The sequence below is a fragment of the Ictalurus furcatus genome, chromosome 4 (assembly GCF_023375685.1).
Source record: "Ictalurus furcatus strain D&B chromosome 4, Billie_1.0, whole genome shotgun sequence".
Taxonomy (NCBI): domain Eukaryota; kingdom Metazoa; phylum Chordata; class Actinopteri; order Siluriformes; family Ictaluridae; genus Ictalurus; species Ictalurus furcatus.
In genome coordinates, this window is record NC_071258.1 from 32,142,419 (window position 1) to 32,169,605 (window position 27,187).

The 27,187-nt window shown below is 42.4% G+C and overlaps 1 protein-coding gene across 1 annotated transcript; it reads left to right on the forward strand.

The window, feature by feature from the left end:
* The first annotated feature begins 6,093 nt into the window (after positions 1–6,093).
* p2ry1 (purinergic receptor P2Y1) lies at positions 6,094–9,357 on the forward strand. The gene has a single exon (XM_053623642.1). The coding sequence runs from the start codon at positions 6,611–6,613 to the stop codon at positions 7,673–7,675; it is 1,065 nt and encodes a 354-aa protein (XP_053479617.1). The 5' UTR covers positions 6,094–6,610; the 3' UTR covers positions 7,676–9,357.
* Positions 9,358–27,187: the final 17,830 nt, after the last annotated feature.

The window sequence follows — 27,187 nt, forward strand, 5'->3', positions numbered from 1 at the left end:
AGGACTGTTAAGGAGAGTGAGTAAGTCCCTTAAACGATCAACTGCTCAGATTGAAAGTTTCCGGCAAATGAATAAAGTCTAATCTAAATGGGTGAACATTCCTACACCACGCCAAGAGATTTAAACCTGCGACCATCTTTCCTCTAGTCAGTCAGTAAAGATGTGTACAAATCATTTAGACATCCATCCATCCATCCATCCATCTTCTATACCGCTATACTGCTTATCCTACACAGGATTGCAGGGAGACTGGAGCCTATACCAGGGAACTTTGGGCACAAGACAGGAAACACGTTGGATAGCGTGCCAACCCGTCACAGGGCACAATCACACACTACGGACTTGGAATTAGAAATGCCAATCAGCCTACAACGCATGTCTTTGGACTAGGGGAGGAAACCAGAGTACCCAGAGGAAACCGTTGTGGAGCCTATAATGGGAACACTGGGCGTGAGGCAGGAATACACCCCGAATGGGACGTCAGGACGTGCTGCGCCGTCATATTAACCTCTCTACCAGCCTGTCTTATCTAAACTTTAAATTAGCATTAAAGCGGCAATCTGTCATTTTAGAGCCCTCTGCTGCCTGCAAAATGAATTGCACTTGCTGTGATGAATGCACTTGAGAATGAGAATTTACTGCTTTATTAAATCCGTGCTGAAAGCCTCCGCCTTCTCGCCATCCAGCACCACCCACTCGGAGTAAATCTATTTCCTCGACACCATTTAAGAAGGGTCCTATTACTGAAGTAGCTGAAGCGGAGGAACGAGCAAACAAATAAACATAAGCGGGCAGAAATCGTTGCCGTTCGTCGCCGGTTCATTTTTGGAAATACGCAACGGAGGACAAAAATGCTTAAAATACTTTTGAAATAATTCCTTTGATTTTTCTATATTCGATTAGTGCGCAAAGGAAATTCCTTAACGCATGTTTGCGCGTTACTATACAGGGCAAACGCGTTCCGGATCTAAAGCGCCTCGTTGGCTTCCTCTCGCCTGTCAAGAGTCGTGAGGGCAATCCGAGGGCGTATTTTAAAAAAAAAGTATTAACATCCGGTGTTGGTATAGCTTGTGAAATCAGCAGAGCTAAGCTGTTCTCTTCCATGTGGAGGCGGAGCTAATTTCAGGGCCTGAAATATTTCAACAGAAACTTGAAACCAAACCTGAAAACTAGCCTGATCTGTCGCATTATAATACCAGGAAGTATAGTTCTAACAATGTAGTCCTTGTACATTTACACACACTTTAAAATATTACAAACTGCACCTATTATGTCATTACATTTCTTATCTCATAATAAATGATTGTTTGCTTGACCTTTGAGTTAGTTTCCCAATGTAGCACTCGCTCTGTTATAAGGGTTATGTAGGGTTATCTGTCCCTGGTTCCCTCTCATAATCTATTTTTACCTCGAATGGAGCAGCTTAACACTTCAAAACAGGTGTCATGGTTCTGGTCACAAGATAAGATTAGTCCTAGAGCAGAAAAAGGATTTTAAATCTAGACATTATAGTCGCTTAGTTTGTTTGCTGAAAATCGCTTCGTCATTGTTTCTCGACTTGACTTTCGATTTCTGGACAATTAGGCCGAGACGTCAGGGTTTCAGATGAATGTTTACCCCCCGGTCCGTTTCCTGTTCCCTTGACTCTGAAAATAGACTAAACACATTCACAATGAGAACAATTTGGTTTCCGGGAACGCCGAACTGGATAAAACTGGCTGCGTTGCGTGGAGCAAATAAATTAATGAAGTTAGAAGGCACCCAGGCTAAAGGAACCCATGTGGCTTTTTTTTGATCAGATGTAAAATGCTTTCTAGCGATAAGAAAGCAAGGTCACATCACAGAGAGAGAGCGAGAGAGAGAGATGAAATCTGAAATGAAATGACACGTCCCAGTGATATATGGAGGAAAACATTGCAACCCCGTTTGCTAAAATAAGCAGCACTGCATCATCCACACACAGGAATGATGAATGAGATCTCAATGTCAAGACGGCAACTCGACATTTTCTTCTGAAGGGAAAAGTTCACCTGAGGATGAGTCAAGCAGGGCAGGACAGGTCTGTGTGTGTCAGAGGGAAAGAGACAGAAACAGAAAGAAAGAGACTATGACTAGCAGTAAGTCAGGGTTTAGCAACATGTATCTGTGCGATATATTCATTTTTATATTTGTGTTTACATTTACAACACCAGTTCAGATCTTATGATTTGCTTAACTTGCATATTATACAGTATTTAACGTCCAGGATGCCTGAAAAGTTAGGAACCAATGAGAGACGCACTACATATACTTTGTATATATTTTGTCATTATTATTTACGACATATATTCTACACGCTCTAAAGTCTTAAAGTGCACCTAGTATGGATTTGTAACGTGCCTAATTTTGTTTTAAAGGTCTCGTACAATAGATTTCCGTGCATCCGAGGTCTAAAATCACTTTAACGTGCTCATAATTTAAACTGCAGCATCACCTTTTTCCCCAGTGTCACAAACGACTCGTTAAATGATTCGTTCTAAAGGATTCGCTCTGAACTCCTCCTTTCAGAGAGCATACTCTGCTCTGATTGGTCAGACGTCCCAGTGTGTTGTGATCGGTCTACCGCTTTCAGCGAGCAGCCGATGAAGATCAGCGGCGGGGCTTTTCGTTACAAACCTACGTAGGTTAGTACAGGAAGTAAAGTCTGGAATCACTAACGACTCGATTCAGCTGTTCAGAATCGAATCCTTCTTTTAGGAGTCGATAACTCCGTCTGTCGTGCGCTTTGATTTTTGAAACTTTGCAGACTTTTTACATTCACAAACAGCGACGTATATAACACACTACATGAACGGGAGTATTTGAAAATACACAATAGGTGCACTTTAAATGCTACACATTTTCTCAGCCGTTGTATTGTGTGTTGTTTTTTTTTTTTTGCGGATTTTGCTCAACATATTCAGATCCACATATTTACTCAACATTCCCGTTTGTTCCTGACTGTTTGGACACCCTGTAGAACCTGTATAGTTTTTCCAACAGACCTCCAATGCGAATGAAAAAACAAACAGACAAACAAAACAAAACCAAATGTCAGCTTTTTAAACAATGCAAATATTTCGTGACCGTTACTGTTTGCCGCAAAAGAAAGCAATACGCAATATATGGAAATAAAACGTCATGCGTGTAATCAAATTTCGTTTCATTCCTCCCATGATGTGCATAAATTTGATCGGAAATGTTTATATTTTTTGTTCATTTGCTTTCCATGGTAACTTTAGCAATTATATTTATTGTATTGTATTAATTACTGGAGCATGTGCACATTAATTAACTGTAATTAATCCCTTTTTCTGTAGGTGGATTGAATTGCATTGTACAACACTGTAAAACATGAGGACTGATCACCCAGTTCTAGTTACATTAATTAAGCTTTTGGGAACAGATCCTGTATCTTGTAAACTTTGATTATTAAAATAGTTTGTAAGCGATTCCTGAGTGAGCTGCAACTTACCGTATAATGTCATTTACTCTGTAGCGCGTGTTTACATTTACAGCATTTACCAGACGCGCTTATGCTGAACGACTTACAAAAGTGTTTTTCCCTCATACTAGTACAAAAGATCTTGGTGTAAGAGTACAATCAAACTAAAACCCTTTAAGAGAGAAGTTAATACAGCAAGAAAATCATCCATCCATCCATCCATCCATCCATCCATGGAGCCTATCCCAGGGAATTCAGGCACAAGTGTAAACAGGAAGTTGCTAGTCCAAACCGTGCGTGTACATGTAGGGCTTACGCCACTGGAAATGAGATTTGTTGGCGATCGCACTAATCGTAGCTCGCCTCTTGGGCATGTAGCAGCTGCGGTATTATAAAATACAGAACTGAACTGGACAACGGCTGCTAAGAATGATGACGAAGAGAGCAAAGCTTGCGGTTCAGTCTCCGTGTTGTTGCGTGTACGATCAAGGTAGCGTAACGGTCATATGTTTAGGGGCTTGACGAATCAGGGAAGGATACGCCATGATCCAGAAGACCCAATCAGGGGGCGAATGTGGGCGGAGCCACGCCTTCGTTTTCAAAAGTCTGCGTTTTGGTCTGTTTACACTGAAACGCAGGCCGGGAGTTTTCAAACTGAAACGGGGTCTTCGGCCTTTCCGAAAGTGTCCGTTATTCGAGGGTGGAAAACGCCGGAGTAGTGTAGACGACGGGCGTAACCGCAGCAACAGTTATGCGTTTTAAGACGAAAACGCACACTAGTGTAAACAGGGCCAGAGACGCCATCGTTTTTGAAATACTCATTTATCTTAGATGTTTATTTTATGACTTCGGCATTACTCGATCAGCAAAAAAAAAAAAAAAGTAGGTTTACTTTTCTGCCAAAAAAAAAAAAAGAAAAGAATGCTAGCTGTCAGGGATTAGCAGCAAAATCAGAAGTGAATGTGACAGTCTGCAGTAGAACTGTGGCAGGTTCTCCAAGATGATTAGAAAAATGTCCTCACCGATGTTCTTTATAAAACTGCACACCGTGTGCCTGGGACTGATGCGTGTTGCTGCTCTTTATAGAAAACATTTTATCGCATGATTTGTGAAGGCACCTTTGCTTTACAGCAAAGTGCCTAGCAGTGCAATACGTACTATGAAGGTACAGGTCAATAGCTTGAGGTAATGTTCACAGCAAACATCAGAATGCAGAAAATAGTGTGACTCGGTGACTTGGCATGAGTGCTGATGGTGCCGGATGAGCAGGTTGGACTACTTCTGATCTCCTGGGATATTGCCAGGCTGCTCCTGGTGGTGTAATGGTGTAGGGAACGATTTCTTGGACCACTTAATATGAACATGCCATGTGCATTCCCTTTATCCCTCCAGTTTACGAAGAACAAATCTGCAGCGGTTATACGATGCAGTCATGTCAACACGTGCCGGGAATGTTTCCAGCAACTTGTGGAATCCATGCCGTTCATCGAGTGTGAATTGTGTAATATTTGCCAATATAGGCTTATCCCAGCCTGGAGGAACCTGGGGTACAAGGTGGGGGACACGCTGGTACAAGCAGGGTGCCAACCCATCGTAGCACACATTCACACACTACAGACAATTTAGAGATCCCAATCGAGCTACACTGTATGTCTTTGGACTGGGGGATGAAACCAGAGTACCAGGACGAGAACATGCAAACTGCTCATACACAGGGCGCAGGCGGGAATCGAACCACGAACCCCTGGAGGTGCGAGACGAACGTGCTAACCACCCGGCCACCAAAGTGCTTCCACTAGTTCCTACATTCATTTTTCACTGACTGGTTCTGAACTTTATACGTGTCAAATGTTTATATATGGATCCTTGATTTTCTAGCGCACCGTTTGTGAGAACATGCAAACTATTTGGCAACAGAAATTCTTCCTGTACACTGTGCCTACCTCTGCAGGCCTTTACGCATGTTTACATTGCACACTTATCACTTATTATTGCACATTATGTCTCATGTTTACAATGCACATATACTCTTTCTCTTGCACATTTTGTCTTTTGCACTATTCGTAATTTATGTTATTGTGTGTGTGTGTGTGTGTGTGTGTGTGTGTGTGTTTTCCCTATGTCCTGTATGTCAGAGGTTGCTGGGAAGATTCACAGAGGAAGGATTTCACTGTAATGTGTAAGAGACTGTGACAATATTTATTGTGACAATAAACTCTTGAATCTTGTTTGACTCTGGAACGTACAGTAGATTTGTGCGCGAGCTACTAAACGGGACGTACACGACATTACAGCGCATTCGCTACTGCTGCCGGTGACCGACTCACTGGTTTCACCGCGTGCACGCGTGATCATTCCCGGGAATAAACGCACGCACGTGTCAGCTCCGTGTCAACACGCAGCACGCGGAGAGCTTGGTGTCTGTAAACACGCACGACCGCGCGTGAATCATTTGCAATCACGATTTATAATCCCACTGCGCTGTGTCGTAGAATGAATAAATGAAATAAGTGCGCGCGTGCAGTGTCATGTCTCGTCTCGCCCCTCCCCTCTCTCTCTCTCTCTCTATGTCTCTCTCTCTCTCCCACGCGCTTCTGTCGCTGCAGCTCCTCCCGCGTGCGTGCGCTCGCTCGAGACGAAGGGGGCTCGCTCGCGCAGCTCGCCTAGCTTCAACGTCCCGCGCGAAACCGACTCACCAGAGCGCACGAGACGACAAGCGGCGATCGCATCACGCACCGGGGCGTGAAGTTTAAAGACTCAGAAGGTGGGGAACAGAAAGAAAGAAAGAAAGAAAAGCGGAAGTAATCGTCGGTTTGTAGAAGGGCGACGGAACGTGTAGACGTGTGGAAAGGCGCGAGCGCACGGTGAGAGATAGAGAGAGAGAGGAGGGGGGGGTGTATATTTTTTCGCCTGGAGGAACATGTAGAGTGCTGGATTGTGGAATGTGGAGGTAGCTACCAAACACAAACACAGACGCACAGGAGGGACACACGTGTGAGTTTCCTGCTTACTGTTTTTCTGGTGCGTTTGGAGCTGATGTGGGTGTGATTGATCACCGGCTGCCCGTCAACGACGGGTTTCTCCATCAAGCCCCTGACCCACACACACACACACACACACACACACACACACACACACACTGACACCATGACAGACATGAACTTCACCTCGATTCTGTATCCGAGTGAGAACCAAGCGCTGAATCACACACCTGGCTGCTCGCTGACCAAAACCGCCTTTCAGTTCTACTACCTGCCCACGGTCTACATCATCGTCTTCATCACCGGCCTCATCGGGAACAGCCTGGCCATATGGATGTTCGTGTGCCACATGCGACCGTGGAGCAGCATTTCGGTTTACATGTTCAACCTGGCGCTGGCTGACTTCTGCTACGTGCTCTCGCTTCCCTTCCTCATATTCTACTACTTCAACAAAACCGACTGGATCTTCGGCGACGTCCTGTGCCGCCTGCAGCGCTTCATCTTCCACGTCAACCTCTACGGGAGCATCCTGTTTCTCATGTGCATCAGCGTGCACCGCTACTCCGGCGTCGTCCACCCGCTCAAGTCGCTCGGAAGGCTGAAGAAGAAAAGCGCCGTGCGCACCAGCGCCTTGGTTTGGTTCATCGTGATAGCCGGGATCTCGCCGATCCTTTACTACTCGCGTACGGGACCTAAACGGAACGTCACGACGTGCTACGACACGACCACCGAGGACGAGCTTCCGGGGTACTTCGTCTACAGCATGTGCATGACCGTGTTCGGGTTCTGCATACCCTTCGTGGTCATCCTCGGCTGCTACGGCTTCATCGTCAAAGCGCTCATTTACAACGACATGGACAATGCGCCGCTCAGGAAGAAGTCCATCCATCTGGTCATCATCGTGCTCGCCGTCTTCGCTGTGTCCTACCTGCCCTTCCACGTCATGAAGAACCTCAACATGAGGGCCCGGCTTTACTTCCAGAGCCCTGAGATGTGCGAGTTTAACAACAGGGTCTACGCTACCTACCAGGTCACCCGGGGTTTGGCCAGCCTCAACAGCTGCGTGGATCCCATTCTCTACTTTTTAGCCGGGGACACGTTTCGACGACGGCTCTCCAGAGCCACTAAGAAAAATTCCAGGAAGGGAGACGTCGTGCTTCAATCCAAGAGCGAGGAAACGGCCCTCAACAGCCTGCCGGAGTACGCCGAGAACGGAAGCAGGTCGCTCTGAGGATTCGGGGAATGAATTCCAGAACTTTTTCACGATGCACTGACTTGGACTCATTTTCTAAGAAATGCACTGATCATATCATGCCATGATATGATGTTAATCTGAGACTTGAACTGCGAACGCATAAATGTTAAATATCAAGCCCTGAGCCAGTGACTGGACATTCCTTATGTGTTGTAACGTGTACTGTATATAATAGTCAGTAATTACTCTCCACGTGAATACACCTTCATTGTACTGTATTGTATTTGTCAGTATTACATGAGCTGCACCATTGCAGGATACAGCGACAGCTTCACTTTAACCAACAGTGGAGTAACGATTCATTTCTAAAAAAAAAAAAAAAAAAAAGACAAAACGTCCAGTTAATGCTAAATAACAAATCCACAGTTCGGACGAGAATAGAGAGCAGCGCTCGGTATTATCCCAGTGTAACGCGATTAAAAGAAGTAACACGATCCGAGACTGTCGATATCTCGTCTGAATCTTAAATAAGCTTGGAGAAGACGCGTCGTCCACGCTGAGCTCGTTTAAAAAGTCCGGGACGTGATAAATCGAGGGTTCGCTACACGTTGCGATTTTTTTTTCTTTTCTTCCTGCTGTCTCCTGGTCTCCTGTGGATGCTCTGTTCTGTCTCGGTGATAAATAAGGCTGCGTTGTAGTTCTTGAACCGTGTTTTAAACTCCGCCGTCAGTCCTGGGTGAGATCTCGTCTACGTGTGCGGTGCTCTGTTACAGAAAAGTCGTCGTGCATACGCTTTTAACCCTCTGACCCTTGAAGAAAGTTTCAGGAACACGCTCAGTACAGTACAGAACCTGCTGTATGTTGATATGAATATGAAAACAACAACAAGACTCACCATGTAGAGCTAGCACTGGTGTTTTATTATTATTATTATTATTATTATTATTATTATTATTAATTTATTTTGGCCGGGTTCCAGCAGACATTATCGTTGACAAGATCTTTACACACCTCACATCTGCGATAAAACTATGTGACCATGTGATTTCCACAGAATGTTTCACTACCAGCTACAAGGTTGGTCTTCCTGTAAGAACCTGGAATTAAGCCGAACGTGACCTAAATCTTGTTTTTATTAACCATCGAATCGTTCCGTATATCATGTCCACAAAGGGAACTTATTCCAGATGCTATGAATATGCAAATCGGAAACGCCCCCAACCAGACCAAGAAGGGCACTTATTCCAGATGCTATGAATACGCAAACTGGAAACGCCCCCAAACCAGACCGAGATCAGAATCAATTTATTCACCAAATGTCTAAGTGCACAGGAACTTGTCAGATCAGTACAAGATCTACAAAAAAAAGTCCAGGCCTACAAAAGCGCATGAATGAAATACAGTACAGTATATGAAAAAACAAACAAACAAAACGATAAACACAACAACATAATACAAAGATCACATTCAACGCTGTCGAGTGAAGGGAAGCTCCGTTCTGCTCTGCTCAGTTCTCCTTCCCTAGCAAATCAGTGTTACGAGTTTTAGAAACTGTCCTGTAATTTGCATGGCCCTCATTTGCATATTAAGACCTGATAGGCTGTTATATTTTATGATGTAATAACATTTGCCGTGATGTATTCAGTAGTAACTCCAGCAAGGTTGTTTGTTTGTTTGTTTGTTTGTTTGTTTTCCCAGTAAAACTGCTGCTGCCACGACGTTTGCATCAAATCGACTCCAAAAGAATGATTATAGCATAAAAATATGTTTTATAAAATGTAGTGTGACTTTGATGGGATTTAAAAGGAAGTTACAGATCAAGGCTGGGGTAGCGTCACAGCTCACGGCTCCGGGTTAATGATCGTCGTGTATCTTTTTAAAATTTTTTATTACAGTTTAAAAAGTTTCTCAACTGGAGCTACGGCTCTGGTCATATCATGAACTGGAGGAAGTAGAGGAATCGCATCATGTCACCTCCAGGGTCCCAGGTTCGATCCTGATCTTGGGTTACGCTTACGTGCGGATTTTCACATGTTGTCCACGTTGTCCATGTGGGTTTCTCAAGGTTCTCCAGGTTCCTCCGGCATCGGAAAAAACATACCAGCAAGTGTATCGGCTATGCCAAATTGCCCCTGGGTGTGTGAATGACTGTGTGAACGAGTGTGTTTCATCCAGGGCGTATTCCTGCCTCACCGCCCCCACGCACTCCAACCCTGACCAGGATAAAGAGCTTACCGAAGCTGGATGGATGAAGACGAACATTTCGTTAGTACGGGTCTAACATCTCAGAATCTCAGACGGGAGAACTTTTCCCGATCGGGCGATGTCTGAAATAGCTCCTCAGTCTTGCCAAACGTCATTAAACTAATGCCATTAACACCACAGAACATGTGGACTGGAATGCTTTGAACTTTAAAAACATCGAGAAGCGAGTCGGGTCCAGACTCGCTCGATGCCATGTGAAGACAGATGAATATAAGGTCAGGATTATTTGTTTGATGAGTGATAGCTCGTAGCAGTTAGACTTCTAATCTAGTAATCCTAAAGCTTACGTAGGCTGCGATGGACTGAAACGTGTTTTTTAAGGACCGTGCTCGTCTTCAAAGTGCTTATTAATATGCAGATCGTTACGTGGCGGATTTTGCTCATAAAAGTGAAGCGAGCTGTGAAATTTAGCCGTCAGCTTTCATGAGGCTGAGAGAAGAATTTCCATTATCGTTTTAACAAAAACGCGTGTCCTGGTACGGCAGCGTAATTCCATCAGACGCTTGCATAATGGCTATGAAGGCAACGTGAGCTATTATTTTAAATCTGGACGTTTCATTTGAAATGCTCTTCCAGACAGGAGGCCTTTGGCAATAAGGATTTAGCGGAGTGTAAGTCATCAGAATTTTTGCCGGATGAGTTTGTCTCAAATGCGAATACAGACAGTGGGGTGCAAAAGTTTGCACACCCTCAGGACACGATTACACGTTGACGTCATTTTATTTTTTGATTCTCTCTTATGTTAGAGTGACCCTGTGAATAATGAAACGATTATATATAATAATGAAACGAATATAGTAATCTTCAGCCTCCAACCTCTCTGTCATCTTCTGAATGTCTTCTTTAGAAAATTGTTGTTATATACGGAATATTAGCTCACTACAAGCTCATGCACTGCTTTCTTCTGAAAGTGTCATGACAAAACGTAATCACGGACCATTTTTCTGTTGATTTGGACCTTTATTTAAAGCCGGTTTTACACTGTGCGAGTTCGGCGGTCTAAGATTATTTTATTTTTAACATTTTAAAATGTAGATAAACAGTAGGGGATGTAACCACCTGCTTAATGTCGTGTATGTCCCCCTTGTGCCGCCAAAACAGCTCTGACTCGTCGAGGCACAGACTACACGAGACCTCTGAAGGTGTGCTGTGATATCTAGTACCAAGACGTTAGCAGCAGATGCTTAAAGTTTAAGTCGTGTAAGATGTGAGGTCGAGCCCCCATAGATCGGACTTGCTTGTCCAGCACGTCCCACAGACGCTCGATCGGACTGAGATCTGGGGAATGTTGAGGCCGAGTCAACACCTTGAACTCTTTGTCACGTTCCTCAAACCGTTCCTGAACTGTTTTTGTAGTGTGTCAGGGCGAATTAACCTGCGGAAAGAGACCGCTGCCGTTAGGGAATACCATTGAGATGAAGGTGTGTACTTGGTCTCCAACAATGTTTAGGTAGGTGGTACATCTCAAAGTAACATCCACATGAATGCCAGGACCTGACGTTTCCCAGCAGAACATCGCCCAGAGCATCAAAATGGTCAGAAGGTGTGCATTATTGTAATATAATTCCCGACCGAGAAGTTCACGCTTTCCGCTGTCTTGGTAAAATAACAAGCTGCGTTTTTAATTTTTGTCTCATTAACTTTTTTTCTCAAGAGCGAGGATACAGGAGAGGCTGGTGATTGAACAGCTGTTTAGAACATAAGGGATAACAGGAATTAACCTCTCTCGCAGATGTTCCCTAACACGAAATGTAAATATAAACAGTTAAAAAGCGTGTGTTCATTAATTAATGAATTTTTAAAAACAATTGCAACTGTTAGCAAAATCGTTAAGATATAAGTGTTATTCTACACAATATCCTTTACTGATCTAGATCTGTGTGTGTGGGTGTGTGTGTGTGTGTGTGTTTGTGAAATCTGAGCTCATGTCTACTGCAACTGGAGCGGCACCAAAAAAAATTCTTGCAACACACTGACTTTGGCGGTACAGAGTTTGGCACTTCGTCGAGCTTTGTAGGACGATTTCACACCACTGATGAAATGATGTCATCAGCCTACTGAAGAACAACAACAAAAAAACCCTCTCACGCATTGCGAAATTGCTGCTTTGGAAGCGATTGTGCTTAAGACTGAATTAGATTTACGCCTCTGCCGCTTCCTGTCTCGTTTTCAGCGCTATCGTTTTTGTCACTCGTGCCCGTGGGTTTTCACCAATGGTGTTAGTGTCACATTTCTCATTCCTCCCTTCGTCCCGTCTTCTCTTCGTCGGTGTCGCTCTGCTTTTCCATTCACTCTTCAGGAAGACGGCCTAGGGAACGAAGGAAGGAACAAAGCACTAAGGAGAGGCACCTTTGCCTTTCCCAAGCCTGTCTTTGTGTGCGGGACAAAGAAGTGGTTATGGATGCGGGACACGGAGGCCCAGAAGCACATGGGATGGCATTGAATCCCGCCTGGCATAAATATCGTTCTCTAGAGAAACACAGTTACTTGTTGCTTGGATTTATGAAGCACTGGGTTAAATTACTGGGCTGGACATCTATGTTAGATTTACATTCAATTCAGTGATCTGTGGAAACGAATTATCTATTGAACTCACAACCGGCGTTCGCTTTTAGCTTCCTCTTACTCCCCATTTTCCAGCGTACACCATGTTAATGAGAATTCCCACTTGGTAGTGGACTCAAATTCCCAGAACGCAGCGCTTGAACGCTATACGACGCAGTTGTGATGAGTTACAGCAGAGACTCGGCTCAGCTAGTTAGCGATCCTACGATGGTGTTGGCGTACTGGGATGAAAGGTTTGAAAGCTGATCTGTTGGAGCAGAGTGTACACGTGAGGAAGTGTGAGAGCTGAACAGACTGAAAGACTAAAGTGCCGCCGCAGCACTCTCTTTAGCTAGAGGTGAAGCGAGGGCTAAAATAAATCTTGGACGCTGCCGAAGATAGCATTTTAATTATCGCGGTCCGTATGCGAGTCGTTTAGGGTGGTGTTTTCCTGTAAAAGCTACTACTAGAGCCGGTACTGTGATTTGTTTAGACACGATTTAGTTGCAACCGTATTGCACTACATCGATAACGTTTCCAAAATGAAGATGGTCGTGACTATCACTTTAAGCATTTTCTGATTTAAAGCACGTTTAAAGCAAGTTTCGGAGTCGTACAGAATGCCGGGAGGACTTTGGTACGCAGCCCACGCGAGGATATCGTGTACGATTTGTTTTCTCTTTGTTCGTGAGCGTGTATGCTTGCGAGTGAAAAGCAGGTGAACGGCGGAGCTTGCTCCTGCTTGTTTGGGACACTCGCGCACGTTTGCTGTTTGTGTAGTTCAGGACGGAGACTCCTACACAAAGCCGGCGTTCACGAGGCAGGCCTGCTGAGGCATGAAGAACACACTACTCTGAACCCGCCTTCTCCTCGCTCTCCTTCACTTTCTTTTCCTTTCTTTGTCCGCGTCTATTTATTGGTGTGTTGCATAGTACTTAAATGTACCCATTGATGCAAAGAAGAAAATAGGAGGAAAGAGGAAGAGAGCTGCAGGGAACAAAGCCTTTCATTGGTGGAAGAATAACGGCCCCATTGGGGGAGGCAATCGACTGTGGCGGGGAGTTCGGGTGAAATACAGTCGCTCCGTGCCAGGGGCTTTATTTTGTCTTCGGAATAGCAGGACATGGTGATTCTTCCTGTCTAAAGTCCAGCGGGATGCATTCGACCTGTTTAGGACTTCGTTTCCTACATGTAATCGAATGTAGGAGTTCTTCAAAACGTCGAATAAAGAGAACGACCGATGTCAAAGTCATGTAGTCAGCTTAAAAGGTTATTTTCATACATCCAATATTTGAAATAACACAGGAAGTCAGAATAGGTACGGTGTGTGGAACAGTAATTATGCAGAAAGTGAAAGATTACATTTATTAACTAAACTTTAACTATAGTTTTGATTATTTTAGTGATTTTTTTTTTTTCTGAGTATAGATGTTCTAAACATCTGTAATTTTGCCCTGGATGTTTGATTGAAAACGTCACGTTTTACTATTTAAATGACTATCTAATACTAGCACTTCGACCAACGTGAACCATTTCTCATGCTCTTACTGTGTTTATGTGGGGTTCCGCTTTTCCGCTTTCCTTCCAACCTGCTGGTGGGAACACGGAGGAAGCCCACATAGACACAGAGAAAACCTGAACCTGGACACGGACAATAACTCGAGCTCAGGATCGATCGGGGAGCCTTGGAGTTGTGAGGCTGGAACGCATGCAAATAAATCCGCGTACGGTATTACCGTTAAATCTGCGCAACGTCCTCATTTCTGCTTAAAAATTTGCACTGCAAAATGAGACTTATTTCTAGAAATAAAACGACCTCCCGGTACAAAAAGCTTGAAATGAATCCAAATGTCTATAAATAAACCAATAGTTATTGAAGTATTAGCTAAATCGAACTATATTCCAGTGATATTTTCGTTTTTCCTGCAGACGACTCATAGTTAACAGCTTGTACGGTAAATCTGTGCGTTAAGCGACGTGAGATGGAGGCCATTATACTGTTCTGTGCATTATCATGAAGGAGATAGTGGAGAAATGTGTCCATGACCTCAAATGCCACAGCTGATGCACAACAGCTCTTATTATTAATGGAAAGTCCTCTTTATGCTGCTTTTAACCTTTAGTCCAGGCTAGTGTTGGCTTTTTCCTGCTTTTCTGAAAGGATGACGTGTGTGTATCGATCAGCCGATGAATAAAAATATAGAGCACGGCCTTCAGTGATTAGATGTATTGTCTGAGTCTGTGGACACTGATTAACTGAAGAATGTGTGAATCATTCATCAACGCGGAAAATTGTACTTTTCTTCCCGCTAACCTTTTTTGTCTTCCAGATCAATAAATGTCGGATCAGTTTATATTCAAGTTCTGTAACAGGGATGAACCTGGATACGAATCCATTACTCGAAATGTGCAGATGATGTGTCCTGAAGGGATATAAATGGATATGCCGTTCATTTTCAACGAGAGCTGACGACTTCCGGCGAGAAGTGGGCGTGTCCAGAGACGCGAAAACGTTGAGAAAAGTGTAACAAATTCGGAGCGCCTTGGTGCGGCGACTACCAATGGGAGTGAAGACGGTAGAGTTCGTGTGATCCGTGATCCGCCATGCCGCCTGCGAGTCCGAATCGTTTCGTGTTCGCAGACAGTCCGACGCTTGCGGTTTTCGCCGCAGATTGACGGCCGCGATGGCAAAAAGCGCACACGCACTGCTTCTCCTTCATCTCGTTTCTATATGATGCATATATACATCCATCCATCCATCCATCCATCCATCCATCTTCTACCGCTTACTCCTTTTCAGGGTCACAGGGAACCTGGAGCCTATCCCAGGGAGCATCGGGCACAAGGCGGGGTACACCCTGGTCAGGGTATGATGCATATATATACTGGTTAATTGTATATACAAACACTCTTTCTCTAGAATGTTTCATTTTATTGGCAAGAAAACTGGTTTGTTGTCAAAAGATCAATGTTACTATGACAACCTATAGTAGGAACGCCTACTGGCGACTTCATAGTACAGCGACTAGCCTGGTCAGGGTTACGGTGAGAGAAATTAGGCCGCTTTTAGGAAAGAGTACCCAATTAAATTAGTAAGAATACTGTATATCCAACCTGGTCTCACAGAAAAACGTTTCAAAAACACCCGTGTTACCGTACCGTCATACCACGTGACTCGATTGTGATCCATGAGCCCGGTAAATCTAATCATATGTCCTGAAGATCACAGACTTTACATATGAAATGCACTATGCTCAATTTGTTTCAAACAAACGGGCAATTATTTATTACATATTGATCTTATTCAAGTAAGGAGTGGTAGATTGGCGGAATCGAACCGCCAACCCTACGATTAGTGGACAACCCGCTCTACCACCTGAGCAACAGCCGGGTCAGGCTTATTATTTTTGCAAATCTTTTTTTTTTTGTAAGATTTTTTAGGCATGTTAAGTTTAAGTTAAGGTTGTTAAATTAGCTAGCGTACTTAGATTTTGCGCATTAATTTGTTAAATTAGCTAGGTATGTTTTGTAAATTAGCTAGACCGTTGTGTTTAGTATCCTATGTTAGCTTGTCAAAATAGTATCTAGTTACGTTTGGAAATGAATTTGTTCATTTAGTATTGAGTTGTGTTTCGTACGTTAGCCTGTTAAACTAGCGTCTAGTTTTGAAAACGAGTTAGTACTGAGTGGGGTCATTCCTATGTATCCAGGGCCCTATTAACTTTATTAGCTTTTAACTTTAAACACCAACGGCACATTTAAATGAATAACAACATGCATTAGTTTCAAATCCATCCGTCATCCACACTTCTATTAATAAAACTTATGAACTTGGAAAATGAACTAGGTTGCACACGCTGAACCCTCGATTGTGCTGCTCTAAAAATAGCGGTTAGTCTTCATTCATACAGTCATACAACTCCACGCATGAACAATAGTGACATGTATACACCAAGCTGAAGAAATACCGTACTGTAGCCTATAAAACACAGTAAACGGTCATAAAAGCAACAAAACGTTAAGTATCGTCACGTCCCAGCTTTCACTTACGCTGAAACCTAGCTCTAACTTTAAATCACAGTGTGTTCGTTATGTGCCGTATAAATCAGGGGAACATAGAACCCTGAGAACATAGATACGCCCCCATAATGGGATATTATCCGTAAACTAGCTTGGTAAATTAGCTAGCTAGTTAAGTGTTGTAAATTAGCTGGTAGAATTAGCTCGCTAGTTACGATTTCTAAATCAGTTTGTTAAATTAGTTAGCTTCTTACATTTTTGTAAGTTATCGTTAAAAAAAAAAAGAGCTAGCTAGTGAAGATTTTCAAACCAGCTCGGTAAATTAGCTAGCTAGTTAAGTGTTGTAAATTAGCTGGTAGAATTAGCTCGCTAGTTACGATTTCTAAATCAGTTTGTTAAATTAGTTAGCTTCTTACATTTTTGTAAATTATCGTTATAAAAAAAAGAGCTAGCTAGTGAAGATTTTCAAACCAGCTCGGTAAATTAGCTAGCTAGTTAAGTGTTGTAAATTAGCTGGTAGAATTAGCTCGCTAGTTACGATTTCTAAATCAGTTAAATTAGTTAGCTTCTTACATTTTTGTAAATTATCGTAAAAAACGGGCTAGCTAGTTACGTTTTGCAAACCAGCTTGTTAAATTAGCTAGCTAGTTAAGTTTTGCAAACCAGCTTGTTAAATTAGCTGACTAATTATGCTTGGTTTCATAGATAATATGCCTTAGCATTCATTAAAAAAGCTGTACTAAATATTAACTAACGATGAAGCCAAATTCTAAGTAGGACTGAGTTAGAATAATATTTTTCCTTATGACTGATTGCTTTGAGAACTAGCTAGTACGGGCATGGATCGGGCATGACTAATATGCGTCATCAGTTAAAAATATTTCATATTTCTCTGAACTCTTCCACGCCTTTTAATGTGTAACCGCACAGGTTTTAGAGACACGTGATATAAAGATGAATCAGTACCTTTTCATCTTATTACTAAACACTGTATATGTAGATGATAATAAGTTATGAAATCATGGTTGAAACTTTTGAATCCAATGTATTTTTGCTAAATTGTCAAAAAAATTTAAAAAAAAGAAAAGCAAAGAAAAAAAAAAAGGAAAGGCAGAGAGACTGAGAGCATGAGATAAAGATATACAGCGTTATCTCTTGTCATATCACCACATCCTGTTTCTTAGGCTTCATACGGAAGCTGTGTGTTTGTGTTCGCTAGTCCAGCCCGTGTGCGGGTATGCATTGGTTTATACTCCCACAGAGAAGTCATGGAGCTGTGAAACTGGGCGGTGTGTGTAGCGTGTATGGGTTGTGATCACAGCTGTATTCTGATACGATGTTTACTCTGGGTAAGTCGTGTCCTTGTGTCACACATGGTCTGGAATAGCTTCCCCATGTTTCTGATTTTAGCTCGTAGAAGATCCAGTACACTTTATACAACACAAAGCTCCACACGGTTGCTTTCATCCATTAACGCCAAATGTATTTTAAACACAAATACACCGCTAATTCTTGTTTTCCTGATTGGATTTCCACTAAAGACACCTGTTTGATATTTTAAATAATAAGAAGAAGAAGAAGAAGAGGAAACAGGGCCTTCCCCTTTATAATGTACATGAATATGACCTTTCTCTTAATGCTTATGTTGATGGATAGCTTTCCTTTCCATTATGAGAAAATAATGTGTGTTGTCAGTGTGGTAAAGGATATGTTGTACGAAAATAATACATTATACTTCTGTTAATGATTTATATAAAAGCAGAACGTTGTGGCGAAGACGCTAAATACACAGACAAGTTTGTTCCTGTGAACGCAGCAAAATGGGATATATTCGCTTAATCTTTGCTGATGGACACACCTTTGTGTGCAGTAATCAGCAATAGTCAGCGAATGCAAGAATAACACTCACACACACACTCGCACACACACACAATCATCTGGCCTACACTCAAATAGTGTGCGAGTGTGATAGATTATCATACTGTAGCTCCAGAAGGAAATCCAATCCAGTCACAGTGTCTGGAAATGACTGAGTCGCCTTAGTGTGCGATTCAAATCCTCGATTCGGTTGTTGTTCATCCGTAGAAATAAATCTGACAGAAGGTGTGCTGTTATAAGAAACTAATCAGCAAGACGCTGGTGTAATGAGGCTCGACGTACAAGAGTTACTGATTATTTTTATCGTGTACAGAAGTGTTTTATTCCTCTTATTCCACAGCAAACGATAACATTTTTCAATTCGTTCATTAACAACCACACATCGTCCTTTTTATCCAGTTACAGCTACATTTAATGGTGCGCGACGTCCACAACACAAGTCGCACAACATTACGTTACAGAAGCTATAAACAGTTGTTCCTTGACAGGAAGTCTCTCCTGTTTTGTTACAGCGTTGCCTCTGACTGTTACAGTCAGAATGCTGACACTGGAGACTCCTTACATAGATGTTAAATAAACAAGTCAAGTGGGTTTTTATTGTCGTTCCTCTATATACTGTAGCTTGTATACATTGGAACGAAATGTCATTTCTTCAGGACCATGGTGCAACACAAAACCAATACGCGAGACTAAATCGCCCGACTTGAATCCAATTGAATGAGGTTTAAAGACAATATGTTTAGAAGATCGGGCCAAAATCACACCTGAATACTGCGGCCCATTCATTTCTTCATACAGGAAGCGTCTTGAAGCCGTCATTACAAAAAAAGACTTCTCCACTAAGAATTAAATACATTTCAGTTAGCGTGTTCAGTACTTTTTTCCCGTGTCATTCCACTTTATTACACATAACTTCATTTATGGACTTTAATGTTGTGAATTCTTTATATTTCCAGATTTCTTGAGTTAATACTGATGTCTGGTGAAAATTTCATGTGAATAAACTCATTGGAAATATATTTGCTGAAATAAATGTTGACGCGTCCAATACTTATTTCCAATACTTTTCAATACTTATACACTTATTTGTGTGTATATACATATATATATAGATATATATATATCTATATATATATGAAATAAGGTATTAGAACGAATGCATTAATATAAACCTGTGATTATTGTGCAGCTAGACTACTGTCAGAGCTCCTCTTATGGAATATTAATCACCTTCTGACCAATGAGGATCGCGAATTTAACAGCGCTGTGGTATAAAAATTAACATCGTCGACAAAGGGGAAGAGGAGGGAAAGGTTAATGTTTAAAAAAAAATCTAAGAATGCAATGCTGAATATTCACTATTCTGAGGAAACACGTAAAACACAAGTTTTTATAACTTGTTCACTTTTAAGATCTTAGAAGGTCACACCGGCTTTGATACGCTGTGAACAGGTCCAAAGCAGCGAAAGCCAGACGCCTCGATCGGGTTCTCACCCAGATAAGCCCAGGAGGCGTCTTTCCTGACCTTCAGCCTCCATCATGTGGTGTGTGTTCGCTGTTAAATCCTCTGGTCTTCCTGTCTAAAAGATAAAAGGTGCCAGAAGGATGATCTTGGCTTCGTGGGGCTGTGATGAGAGAACGCAATCTGAGGAGAGGATTAAGAGAAATGAAGAGAGAAGACAGCGGTTTGATATCAGCTGCCTCAGGTAACGGTGTGTGTGTGTGTGTGTGTGTGTGTGTGTGTGTGTGTGTGTAGAGATTAGAAGCAAATGTAATCAATCACATCTCAGTTAGCTGCTTTGAACCTGCCCTTCCGAATCCTATCTCTATATTCCATAGAACTGAGAGAGAAGGAAGGAAATAAAAATGATTAAACACACTTTTAGAAGCTGTCTGTGGCCGTCCAATTAACGATCCCCCAAATAACCTCCTCTGTAAAATGACCATTTACCATAACGTCCCTCTCCCAGAACCGCAATTTCCTCAGAGTACATTTTTGGCCGGGGTCTCGTGCTGTCTCGGTGCGGAAACAAAGCCAAAGCTCTTAAAAGAAATGACTGCTGCCAGAATATGACCCTGCGCCGAATAAGTATAAATACTGTAAATACTATTACTACTAATAGTACTATTAATAAGTCTCTGGACCACAGTATTACTGATTAAAACATTTCACATTTAACAGTTGAGAGCTTCCAGTGAATTCTTTCTATTCTCTCTTCTGCGAATCTGCGGTAAGTTTGAAAAATCGCAAGTATCCTCCGAATACTGCAGAGTTCCCTTGATTTTGTGTTTTGTTTCTGCGGTCGACTCTGATGCTTGGGCAGAATTGTTGGAAACGACTGTGTTTTATCAGTCCATTTAAACAGATGACAGTCAGTACGTTTACACGGACGACAATAATAATAATAATATGAACCCTATTAAGACGATATTCAGATTAAGAAACTAGCATGTAAACAGAGATTATTGATGACCTTAATCCGATTAAAGTCGTACTCGAAGTAAACACAAATGGAATTAAGACGTGTGGAGTATTCCTGTTTTAGTCGCGTTATCGACGTGCGTTACAGACATGTACACACCTTAATCACACTATTAACATCATGTGAGAGTTTTCACCGCATTGTGCGACAGGACACGATCACACACGGCAGCGCTCAACCGTTTGACGGCAAACAAGAGAGCACGGCTGCGTCCCAAACCGCGTACTTGCCTACTATATAGTAGGAAGTGAAATACATGTATCTCAGCTACTGTATAGTAGGCAAGTACGCGGTTTGGGACGCAGCCCACGGCTTCAAGCAGTCGTCTATTTGCACGTACAGCATGACGAATAATTAACCGCACTTGAAGCGTTCGTAAAATTAAAAATAAAAACACCCAAAACTGTATACGGTCCCATAACGAAGACCAACTGTATGTCGATGCGTGAAATTCTGGAGGGGACGTCGGACGGCGTGGCGTGGGGACGTTATGACGTGTGCCGTTAATCGATCTATGTTCTATAACACGTAAAACAGGAACATGAAAGGAATATTCTAAAAGCGACTCGTAAACACCTGAATCAGAATATTGTCTTATTCAGAATGAGATCAATAATTAGATTACTGCTGTCCATGTAAACGTCGTCAGTGTCTCATGAAGCAGTGCCTAAAGAGTTAGGCGTGCAATACTAAACTGGCAGCTTCCATTACTTTTTGTAGTCTTGGCTGAGTGAGTACATTTGGGGTAGGTGATCAGTGTATAAATTTTATTCTTCCTCCAACTATCACTTAATGGAGAACTTAACGGAAAACCTCAGGGAGAACTCTTGAAAGTTTGATTCCCACACACACACACACACACACAGGTTTCATCTTTCAGAGGTATTTTAATTGGTTTGTGTAGCCTATTACTGTGTCCAAGTTAGACTTTCCCTAAACATAACACGTAACCTCTCTTTCACTTTAACTCTCGAGGGTCTGGGGCTATTTTTGTATGATTTTGATTTTGTGTATAAAAGCTTTACAGTCCACCCCCACAAATGCCTGGTATCTTTTTTCTTTTTTTTCTTTCTTTTTTTTTTGCAGCATAACCGAGCCAATATGACCTGATAATTAATTTCCCCCTTAAACATACTACAGTATACAGGATCCCCACACCGGACCCTATAAACACAGACACGGAAAACCGGATTTAGAAAATGACCTTCGGACTTCCTGCAGATTCCAGAAATGTCCCCGCTAGTGTATGTGACAGGAAACCGCACCGATATTCCAGCAATTGCAACCACTGTTCTGTGCCAGTGCCAAAACAAACGAGCGGTGATTTTTTTTTAGATCTTTCATTTCATTTACCGTATCACTATATCTACAACAACGCAAAAGAAACACACTGAAGATTCAAGCAAATGACATGACCCCCAACCTAATCTTGACCCCTAACCCCTAAACCTCAACCCTAAACCTTAACCAAACTAATCCTAAATCTTAACCCTGACCATGCGCCCTAACCCCTAACCCCTAATCATAAACTCTAACCCCTGATCCCTAACCTTAACCCCTAATCTCTGACAGTCATGAGCTTTGGAACATGTTGGGTCTGCTTAGAACCTTAACTGCTAAGCCTCACACACACACACGCTAAATCACAGCAATAGAAGTGGACAGGTAGACAGGTAGCTTTAACAGTGTGGAATGGTGATCTCACATAGCTTTGTGTAGTCATGTTGAAAAAGCTCTCTCTCTCTCTCTCTTTCTCACACACACACACACACACACACACACACACACACACACTGGCAGTACAAGACGCACAGCACAGCAGTTTATACTCTAAATAGCACTCGTTAGTGTGTGAGGCCATTTCCTTAAGTAGTCTGTTCTGCTGCTAGCTTTCAGTATTAGACCGTCTCTCACTCTTATCACACACACTGTTTATTTACTGTGTACGTACATGACACCAATATACGTGACATTTCAGTCTCAATTTTACGCTTCAAAGCAAGGAGGATTCCTCAGGCCAGTCCTATTGCAGGTGTGTTCTGACATTTCTTCAGTACCCCACTCACAAACACACACTTTTTGCTCCCTACATACTCATTTTGACCTTCCGAGTACGGCTATGAAGTACTTCCTGTTTTGAAAAAAATTCTCTTCTTAGTGCGATGTCTTAAAATTTGCCATAGAATCTAAAGACGTACATCGAGTTAACTGTAAATTTGTTAGCGCTGCTAGTTCACCTACATTTTGTACGTTAGCTTGTCAAATTAGCTCGCTAGTACTTACGTTATGTTTTTGTCGCTAATGAGCCTTAGCGTTCGTTCCCACAGTGTCACTGTGCATCCGTGTCCTCCTGGGAAGTTCGTATTTAGGAGTCGGGAAGTCGTTATCACGACGTCAGGTGCGTTCGAGGTACTTTGGTCAGAGCGAGATGGCGGCGTTGTTACCATTATTAAGCATTAGCTAAGCAGCTAGCCGAATTCTAGGTTTGTAGACCTGACGTAGCAGAATATTTTCCTTAGCTTAGCGGACTAGCTAGTCACGCAGGATTGGGCCGGATTGTCTTGCGCTCAGATACTGTTTGCTTTTCACTCAAGTCGATTTGTACTTCTAATCAAGTACAATTTGAATTGTGAACAGTACCCGTACTTTTACTCGTGTACCTTTTCCAAATATGCTTAGAGACGTCATGAAGAAAAATCAAGCTTGGAAAGACATAGTAGAGATCGCTAGTGCCTTTGGAGAGTGTATATTAGCCTGTACAGTTAGCTTGCTTTGCTAACCTGCCAATGAAGCTAGTTTGAAGCCTAAAGCAACCAATCATTAATATTAATAATAATAATAATAATAATTTGATTAGTGCACTATTTAATTTGTGTTTATCTGTAGAATATACATTTTGGCTACTACCATTTCTCATTGGTGTTTTAAAAAAACAAAAACAAAATGCTGGACAGGCCACGCCTTCAAGCGACAACAGGAGCTACACGTGCATAAGAGACAAACTACAAGTGGCACGAAGGACTTCTCGCCTGCTAGTGTGAGCGTAGGGTGATGCTGTAACACTGCGCCTCTGTTACTGATCATAGTAATTAAGCTGAATATAATGACATCAGCTATTATAATGGTAAGTGAATTAGCTTTTGAATGCATTCTGGCCTCCACATTTGGTGGGAGGAGAGAAAGAAATGATGAAAGGATGAAGAGGAAAGTGAGCTGGGCATGAACAAGCACTCGGTGGCATGAGCCCAAACCCGGAGTGGCACAAAAGGACTGCATTGTTCTTTAAGCACAGGCCCAGCAGTCATGAAGCTGAAGGATGAGCGCTGTGCGATCGTCAGGGTTCTGTCGAAAACCCGAACATCAAAACGCATCCAGATGGACAAGAGAGCGTAGACACAGGCTCTTTCACACATCCTGACAATAACTTCCTTTCACGCCTGGCATTTCGTACGCATTAATAATCCGGCGAGAGCAGACAGGGGGTCACACTGATTCCTGCACTGAGAGTGTGTGTTACAACGCTCCACTGTGAACCACAGCGCGTGTAGGCGGCTTAGCTTCGCGCCAGATTTGTCCAGATGTGCACACGGCTGTGTGCAGATGTGCAGCTGGAATGTGTATCTCCCTACTACGAGACGGCTAGCGAGGGATTTGGAGCAGAAATATTTGACGCCGCCTTCCAAACAAAGTGCACTTAAAGTCCATGCGCTTGTATATCACCTCTACGTCAAACACCTTGTCCAAGTCTTGCACCCAAAATCATGTCCTTAAATGGTCAACAACGTTAGCACGGAGTGCTGAATCAGTAACCGATCCAGATCTGTCACATCTTTATCTGGCAGCATCCAGTTGCTACGAGGGGAAACATTGTGAATCAAGCTACTAGTGACATAGCGACATAGCGATAGTGATAATTAAAACTAACCAGAGTTCATTTGAATGCAGTGTCCACATACTTTTGGCCATACAGTTCATAACAACGACTATATCTCACACACACGTCTGTGACATTACTACATGGTCACGATGGGAAATCACCAGACTCCTTTGAATCCAGCGAATGTGTTTAGAACACAAACAAGTCACATGTCAGCTGTGAGCTTTGTTGGGATATCAATATACTGTAAGACGCACAAAACATCATCACAAAAGCACCAAGAACAGTGGAAACGTGTGGTCCGTGCTCGTTCCTCGAGATCAGACCACAGCACAAAGCCAAGAACAGTGAGTTAACCAGCTAACGCTCGCCTTGTCAAGGAGAAAAGCCTACTATCATGCAAGCTTTCCATGTATCTGTGTGTACAAAAAGGCTTTACTGTAGCGATAGGGTTCTCTCTGTTATAATCCCTGCAGCTCTGTGTGAAGCGAAACCAGACACTTGGTGGTGAATCTTCGCCTGTACTACTTTCAGGCACAATGACGTAGGACGTACAGCACCTGAGCCGGCGTATGTGAATTATTGTGAATTATTGACCGGTACTATGTTTATATGTTTCATGTTCCCAGTTGCAAAGTGCTGACACTGGAGACTCCTTCCATAAATACGGTACACGTTACACGTTAAACTTCTTTATTAATATGTGGAGCATCTACTGTACAAGTCCCTTTGTATAAGCTGTTACTATAGAAACAACAATGCATTCGAATATTAGAAACCTGTAGTTCATGGTACAGGCAGAACTACTGTCCGAGCAATTGTAAAATTAATGTATACCTTCTGACCAATCAGATTCAAGAAGCTTTAAGTGAGTAGTGGATGAGCAGTAGACCCTCTTTATGGCAGCAAATCATTGTTGAAGACAAAGGTGCCGATCAGGATGCAGGCCATCTTCTGGAAATCTTGTGCGTGTGCGTTTCGACTACAAGAAACTCAATCGCTGAGTCATTATAGTCATATATTTATCTAGTCAAAAACTGAGACATTGAGTATTCTTCCCCGGTATGACCTCTAGGAGGTCATATAGTTGATATAATAATGTTATTGATCAGGGAAGGAGCTTGATGGTAAAACGCACCTTAAATAATTCAATAATTAATTCTAAACGCCACCGTTGAAACCGGCTGTGCGGCAGCTTTAAAGCACTTACCTACTTTCCAGCATTGCTTTCCTACTTTCTACGTGCAGCTCACCTAAACGGATCAAATGGAGCAAGCTTGGATTTGATATGGAAGTAAAGTGGTCTTCCGGTATCGATCACATCGCTATTAGCTGTTATGATATTACAAAGAAACTAAAAAGCAAAAAAAAAAATCCAAAACACACACACACACACACACACACACAAATAATCTTTACAGTGCTCAGGTAAAGTTATTGTCAGGATGGATGGAAAGGTGTGCTGGAGGGGGAACAAGTAGTGTTTTGATGTTTACAGCAAAACCACTTAACACAGGACCATTAGCTCAGAGACAGCCTTATCGCTGTAAATCAGATTTGGCAGAAGTGCAGGGATGCTTTTTCCTTTTACATTAGTGCTAAGTGTAAAACCCACGGAGACCATCATACAGCAGAAACTACAGGAAGATTAGGTACTTAGGTACGTCTACAGGAATTTAGGTAGGAAGTCTGTCTGAAATACAGTTCCTGATTTCGCCTCACAGCTTTAATGTCAAACCACCAGCTACAGTTAAGAACCTTGATGCTTGTTTAACGTATAATTCCCGACGACATTGTTTTTACATTCAAATAAAATAAGAAACATGACTGGCGTGTGCTATCATTGTCGTAGTCCTTGCTTTAGGACTGTTGTAGCCGTTGCCTCTTTAAGGAAGCTTTAGACGTTTAGAATGCAGCAAACTGCATCCTTACCAAGAAAAAAAAAATAAAAAAATCTAAACACACTTTTACTCAAACTAATAAACTGGTTGTTTATTACGTTCTGCATTTACTACAAAGTCCTGCACATGACGAGTCTCAGCTCTGAATGGAAAACCTGAAGGTGTATAACCCATCACAAGCACTTCACTCAGCTGAAGCAGGACTACAGTTAGTCCTAAGGATCGGACACAGTTAAAGTTGTTGTTGTTTTTTTTCTTTCAGATTCAGAGATTCAGATTGGGTTCGAATGTAAGTGTGTTTGAACTGGAGGCAATTTTAAACGTCCATTACCTGTTAGTGCAAAACTAAATCAAGTGTGACAGCAATCACTTCGCTCACTGTCTATCTGAGATCCAAGATTTGTGCAAATTTGATCTAACACTAAGTGTTGAAATGGCTGAAACAGTGCTGAATTGACTAATACAGAGTGAATCGACTCTTACAGTGTTGAATTGACTCATACAGAGTGAATTGACTCATACAGTGTTGAATTGACTCATACAGAGTGAATCGACCTGTACAGTGTTGATCTGACTCATA

Excerpts from the sequence above, each read along its gene's own strand:
- p2ry1 (XM_053623642.1), top strand. The coding sequence starts at position 6,611 with ATGACAGACATGAACTTCACCTCGATTCTGTATCCGAGTGAGAACCAA.